This window comes from Zeus faber, assembly GCF_960531495.2.
Source record: "Zeus faber genome assembly, chromosome: 15".
In the NCBI taxonomy this organism is placed as follows: domain Eukaryota; kingdom Metazoa; phylum Chordata; class Actinopteri; order Zeiformes; family Zeidae; genus Zeus; species Zeus faber.
Window position 1 is genome coordinate 22,730,446 of NC_137194.1, and position 7,500 is coordinate 22,737,945.

General features: G+C 45.1%; 1 protein-coding gene across 1 annotated transcript in view; it reads right to left on the reverse strand.

Moving 5' to 3' along the window:
* zbtb46 (zinc finger and BTB domain containing 46) overlaps positions 1–7,500 on the reverse strand; it is a gene marked incomplete at its 3' end in the record, with an annotated part of 37,099 nt that overhangs the window by 11,392 nt on the left and 18,207 nt on the right. Inside the window, exon 3 of the mRNA XM_080015498.1 lies at positions 1,700–1,981. Coding sequence (XP_079871624.1) covers positions 1,700–1,981 — 282 coding nt within the window. The remainder of the gene's footprint in view (positions 1–1,699; positions 1,982–7,500) is intronic.

Below are 7,500 nucleotides of genomic sequence, written 5' to 3' on the forward strand. Positions count from 1 at the left end.
CTGACAAGCCCATTTTTCACAACGCCATTGTGCTGGAATCTGAATCTGGCTCTGGCAACCCAAGATCCTCCCCGGGGACGAGCTTCACACAATCGAAACGCAACTAAGGCTCATAAAATTTTCTGTCTTTGTTTGTCTTCTAGAAAGCAAATAATTAACATTCTCCGGATTATTCCCAACTTTTGGTTTATTATATGGTAATGGCTGAGCCTGTGTGTGTGTTACTCCCAAGGCTGTCAGTTTGTGTGTGTGTGTGGCTGTGTGTGTGTGTGTGTGTGTGTGTGTGTGTGTGCGTGCGTGCGGCGCGGTCTATTCAGTCTCGCCGACGACTTTTCTTCTCTAGGTGAGTGGGACTAAACTCAAAAGGCCCGACAATGCTTGGAGTTTCACGTCCATTTGCTTTTCTCGCCCTGACAAAGAACAGGCAGCGCTCGGGACAAAACATCCAATTACCAGTCAGTAAAAGCAGAGAAAAACATGCGCGAAAGGTGCAGACACGAGCATCGCGCACACACACGCACGCACGCACGCACGCACGCACGCACGCACGCACGCACGCACGCACGCACGCACGCACGCACGCACACACGCACACACACACACACACACACACACACATATGCAGCAGTGAAGGTCTGATATTTTGAATGAAAGCCCAAAATACTTCCACAACACAGGCACATAGTCCTGTGAAAATATAAAAGACGAGCGCTCGATTAATCAAGGGGGAATTCTAATTTTATCGAGTTCTTCAAAAGAAGGAAGACAGATTTGGGCTGACGATATGAAAGCATTTCCCCCCAAAAAACGTAATGGTCGTCTTATCGTCAGTCACGGTGGATAGGGAGATTCTATAAATAAGGACAAAGGAACCCATATTCAGAAAAAGCCTGCGTGTACACATACATGTACGCAGGGGTTTGCTCCGTTTGTGTTCCTCTTCCTGAATTTCAAGCGTTAACCGAGGGGGGAAAAAAAAGACTTTTGTTGCCCTACGTCGTATTGTTTTCGGTTTGAAAACAACGTTTTTAATTCAAAATTGACACTGCGGTGAAAATGCTGCGGATCGGACACAAAAAAAAAAACACAGAAGCATTTTATCACGCTCGCAAAATGTTCTCTCACTGAGTGACCGAGCCTCCCTCGCATCGCTACCGGCCCGCCACACACGCACGCACAAACATACACACACACACACACACACATACACACACACACACACACACACACACACACACACACACACACACACACACTACAGTTAGTCAAATACATCGGCTGACGGGAGCAAATTCTCAACAAGCGAGGCCAATGGTGTCAACAGCGGTCAAGTCTTCACGCTTTATGTCTCACAGATGACTACATTTTGCATGTACTTCAAAAATAAAATGGCAGACGTGTGTATCTCAGTTGTGTGTGTGTGTGTGTATGCGTTTGTGTGTTTTTTTTTGTTTCTGAATTGGAACAAGTGTGTTTATGTATTTCTTCATTTTCATCTGAGGAGAGTCTTAGTGCATGGCAATGTGTGCCTGTGTGAGTGTGTGTTCAGTTCAGTTTCCTTTCTGATTGTGTGTGTATGCGTGTGAGTGTGTGTGTGTGTGTGTGTGTGTGTGTGTGTGTGTGTGTGTGTGCACGTGTTTGCGCGTGTGCGAGTGAGCGTGTATAACGCCCGGCGTTTTCTCAGTAAACAGCCACTTACGGGACAGGGAGTGTCCTCCTCGGGGCAGGTACTCGTACAGCAGTGGGTTGTCGTCTCCCAGCATCTCCGCCCGCAGCGACAGGAGGCTGTTCTTGCTCATCAGCGCCGCCTTCAGGTTGGCGACCGATGCCGTGGCCCTGCCCCCGGCCCCGCCCCCGGCCTCCTCTGATTCGTTGGGGCCCGGGAAGCCTGCCTCGGCGGCGGCGGCCTCCTCCTGCTTGAGGAAGAAGTCGAGGCGCTCGCCGCGGCTGTCCGAGCTGTTGGCCTCCGTCATGTCCGCACCTGGATAGAGAAAGAGGATTTCCATTTAGAAAGGCTGAGAGATGGAGATGGGTGCGTAGTTCTCACCTCCGGAGTCAACATTTCCAAACCTCCAAATCCTCGAACATTATTCTTTGTCAACATTTATTTTATTTGCAAATGACTCATATTGTTTTTAGTTTTCTATAGTTTACCCTTTCAACAGTTTTATCCATAACAACTGACGAGAATGTTTAGAATGTGTGGGCGGTGCTTCCCAATACGGGCGGTGCTTCCCAATACGGGCGGGGCTTCCCAATTTGGGCAGGGCTTCCTAATGTGACCATTTTATTTGATCGGCTGTATGTAAAACATCGTATCCGACGACATCATCAGAATGAGTGGGGGGAAAAAGATTTCAAATTTCTACATTTTTTAAGATTAGCTTTTTTTGGTGAAAGTGAAGAGAAAAATGCATCACGAGTTAAGTGACGTGAGGAAAAAAATATATATCGGCATTTCCATCTCAGTCTGACAGTTATTTTTTGACATTTAACACACTGTAGGTGGAGCTGGAAGTGAATTAGGGAGAAAGATAAAAATGTCTTTCTTAGACTCGAAAAAAGCATCGTTTTCACCTGCTGGTTTTTTAGTAACATATTTTGACGCATCCCGCGTTGTTGTCGACCTTCACCTCTAATCCCCGGCACACGGCATCGTCGCCAGAATGATACCGCTCAGCACGGCGAGATCAGAGAGAGTAAGTGAGATCAGACTGGAAGAGTAAGGCAAATGCAGACATGGTGCGCGCCTGTGTGTGTGTGTGTGTCTGAGTGTGTGTGTGTGTGTGTGTGTGTGTGTGTGTGTGTGTGTGTGTGTGTGTGTGTGTGTGTGTGTGTGTGTGTGTGTGTGTGTGTTTCTGTGTGTTTCGCCGTCACTGTAGTTGAAAGTGGAGTGTGTAAAACAGCTGTCAGTGGTAGACACGTCGCTGGAGGTTCTGCTGTAGATCTGCAGGACTGTCAGAGCGCACTGCTGACGACAGTTACGCTCAGCAGCCGTACAAACACACACACACGCACACACGCACACTCACACACACACACACACACACACACACACACACACACAGTAACACAAAAGCCACCTCAATGACATTTAAATAATGACAGGCTTCTTTCTTTTCGCAAAGACCCAGACGAAAATACATACAACGCACATCAGTGGCTTAGAAGAATTTTCAAAGTACAACTTGTTTACCTTCGTCACTGCACTTAAAATACACACATGCACACACACACACACACACACACACACACACACACACACACACACACACACACAGACACACACACACACACACAGACACACACACACACACACACAGGAGAGGTAATGGACATGTTTTACGTGTGAAAATGGTTGAAATGCTGAAAGGGGACGGGCCGTACGGCCTTATACTAACTTTGAGAAGTGGTTGCCGAGTTGGCAACCGTGCATCAGCTTTTAGTTGCCAAGACTGAAAAATACTTGAAGATTTTTATTTTTTATTATTTTACAATATGATGCATGATCATCCTATATAATTATGATCCATATTTGAAAACTTTCTCACCTGTTTCTCACAACATTTTTGACAATAAATAAAAATAAATAAATAAATAAATAAATAAATAAACAAATAAATAAATACATAGATTCGCCAGGATAATTCGTTTCCTTGTCGGAAGTTTCTAAACATACAGAGTGGCTTTTCAAAGTGTGTACCACACTTTGAAAAGCCATTGACAACAAGGCAACAACGCGTTTGACGGCCCAAATCCGGTTGCCCGGGGACAACTGGGAAACCGTTATCGGTCCCTGGGAAAATTAACAAAACTTTTGATGCAGTTGTACAGTCGCAATACTCTCAGCTGTGCAGATGCGCTCCACGCGCAGCAGGAGGGGCAGACCACTAAGGACAGCGAACTAAGGAATCGAGCACACCTTCTAATCAACACGACCGGTGGCCAATCCGTTTGATCGGTGTAGGATGTTTTTGGGGGGGGATTTCACTGTTTGACTGTTCATAATTTGGGCAGAAAGGAAAAAGTAAAACAGAAGAGACTATTCGATTGCAGGAGAATGGACCGTTAGCCTTGAGAATTTATCTGCTTCGCCCCCGCCGCCACCACCCAAGTCCGAGTCTTCCCCTGCATACTGAGTTCCTAATCCCCTCCGCCCCATTATTTCATGCATTATATTCATATTCCCAAAAGCCAGTTTGGTTAGGGGTTCAACTTCCAATCTGCCTTCGTAACAACCGGGGGAGCGATTTCATTTTCCAACACACGTGACAACCCTGGCAGTCGGCGTGTTCAGTAAGGCCGGCATTCATTCACTACGGACTGCTTTCATCTGAAACCAAAACACGACAGTGTGAGTGAGACGGAGTGAAAAAGGCAGAGAAAAAAAACACATTTGGAGAGAGAGAGAGAGAGAGAGAGAGAGAGAGAGAGAGAGAGAGAGAGAGAGAGCCAACAACGTTATTGTCGCTGTGTGTATAGTCCGGGGAATGTTTCCTGCGTCTGCTGCAGGGGAGTCAAGGTGACAGAGACGCTGCTCGGCTCTCTATGTCTGGAATACCGATGGGTATACAACCACTTCACCGCCTGCTGGGTCAATGTTGAGCACACGCACACACACACACATGCGCTTGCACACACACACACACACTCACACACACGCACGCGCGCACACACACACACACACAATCCCCATACATCCGCCGTCAGTCATTTGTCACACAGTTATATTAATCGAGTACAAGTTTTCAAGGTAGTTGGCATACATCTTGCACACACACACACACACACACACACACAGACGCAGGTATAGGTGGTTTATACAGTAGAGTCCAAAAACCTTTAAAAATAACATTAGTTGGGATTATATCGACTTAAAGAACATTTAGGAGGATTCAATAGGATTCTATATGCATCAGGAAGATGCATATAGAATATTTAAAAGTTTTCAAACAGAATTAAAGCCTTTCTCAGATTATGAGGACATTAAATGTGTCCTGACAATCAAAACGTCCTATTACTGCTGCATGAACGAGAGAGAGAGAGAGAGAGAGAGAGAGAGAGAGAGAGAGAGAGAGAGAGAGAGAGAGAACGAAAGAGATGGGGGTGTTAAGTTGTGGAGGAGGCAGAGAAGATACACATTAAAACACACAAACATTCACACCCCTCCTTCCACCCGCCACCCTCCACAACACACACACACACACACATGTGCACACACACACACACACACACACAAATACAGACACGCACACACACACATACACAAAAAGTTAATTAAGGAGGGGGAGTAGGGGTTGGCGCAGAGGGCATGAGGTGCAAGAATTCATTACAGCCCTGCCCCCTCCTTTAGTGGGCAGCCCGGCAACCACAGGAGTCAATCAATAACATAGATCTGCTCTGGGCCAACAACAAACACACACACACACACACACACACACACACACACACAGGGACGAGGGAGAGGAGGGAGAGATGAATAGAAAAAGAGAAAGAGAAGCAGGGCGAAAGAGAAGCAGGGCGAAAGAAAAAAGGACGACCTCTGACCCCCATCTCCCTCCACTCATCTGTTCATTGGATGAGAGAATGACCCCTGACCTTGTTTTCCCAGCATCCCCCTGGCTGCCTCCGCCCGCAGATAGAACACATCCGCCCTCCTCTCGCCGCGTACAGTAACGATACGCTTCGCTCAGGCATCACCGAAAAAAGTGCCCAAAAAATAATTTCACGGGCCAAAGTTATGCAGAGGAATCACGTTTACCCCTCATTTCGCGATCGCAATAACTCTTAAATAAGTATTGCACGTTACATCACATAATCAATCTTGATTGAATCCATGGAAGGCTAATATGATTCATCCTTATTACTGATTCTGTGTGAGATATTTATATATATATATCTATATATATATATAGATATATATATACTGTACTATATATATGTACTATATTATCTTATTCTGTATATACACAGTATATTATATATTATTTTTTTATTTTTATAAATCTTAATATGTATAAATAAATAAACATACATATACTGTATAAATGTAGTTACATATATATATATATATATATATATATTTAGTTATTATTTATTTATTTTGGTATAATCCTCACTTATGTAAGCCTTATCAGGCTGCTTAGACACGCATTACTTAAACCTCATCCTGTTCCAGCAGATAAAATCACTTACGCGCACCCGAAACAGTCTATCAGGGCTAATCCAGCGCCCGCAGCTTATGGATTTCATCATACATCTGAGGGGCTTTAGCACAGGCTACGTCTGACACATATACAGTGTTGTAGCCTGTTTGAAAAAAAAAAAAAAAAAAAAGAAACACGGCAATAGGTTTATCCACCGCAGTTTTTAAGACCGTGCCGCGCAGAGCGTACGTTACATCATTTCCCGCCGTGCGCAGATGCCTCGAATGTGAGCATGCATCGCCAGACAACGTATGAATATGAATGCGAGCCTTTGAACCGTGCGGTCAGAAAGCATGCACTGCGTCAAATGTAAACAATGGCGTTATTCCTTTGCATTTCTTCTCAATATAGTCGGGGTTGAGTAACAGTGAACGGAATTTTCTTTTCTTTCTTTATTTATTTATTTATTTTTTATTCTCCCTCCATGAAAGAGTCCAAATAATTTAGATTTCTGCTTTCTGAAGAGATCCTCCATTTAATTTGGTTGCCATGGTAGCTGGGCACCCTTGGCTTCAACATTTATGCTAAATAAAACACCCTTTAAAAAGCAAGAGACAAATATGTGGAAACGCTGTGTCTGTGAGTCTCATTGTTGAAGTCTGCTTTCTGCATACGAGTGTGTGTGTGTGTGTGTGTGTGTGTGTGTGTGTGTGTGTGTGTGTGTGTGTGTGTGTGTGTGTGTGTGTGTGTATGTGCATGTGATGTACAAGTTGTGTGGAAATCGGCGAATGTGAAATAGTACTTCGCACGGAACAAAGGAAGTCGTGCACTGAACTGTACTTGAGAATGCGACGGGGAGGAGACCTATGGCTGATGGACAGAAGACACCGTTTTGTTTCACGTTGCAGTTGGAGGCAGCTCTGCACACGGGAGTGCAGGGTGTGTGTTTTTTATGAGCGGGGTTGTGTTATAAGAGAGCGCACGCACTCCGACGAAGCAACAAGGGGGAGAGCTGAGAGCCAGGGAGGGAGAAACGGAGCGAGAGATGGGATCTGAAAAAGGGAGGCTGGGTCATCTGACCTGGTTTGACCTCTGACCCCCTGATGTACTCGTGCTCAGGGAGTGTGTCATTGGTCCACGCGGGTGTGTGTTGTACAATAGTCATTAGTGCATTTCTGCACATGTGACATAAAATGACAGAATGTCCCATTTAGGTCCAGAACGAAACTTGAGGGTGTGTTTAGGGCTGTTTTCCAGAAATATCTGTTTAAAAATGGACGTACACACCTAAGGACTCACATATTACTCTTCAGTAGAACACACACACATAGCTAGACAGACAGACAGACAGACA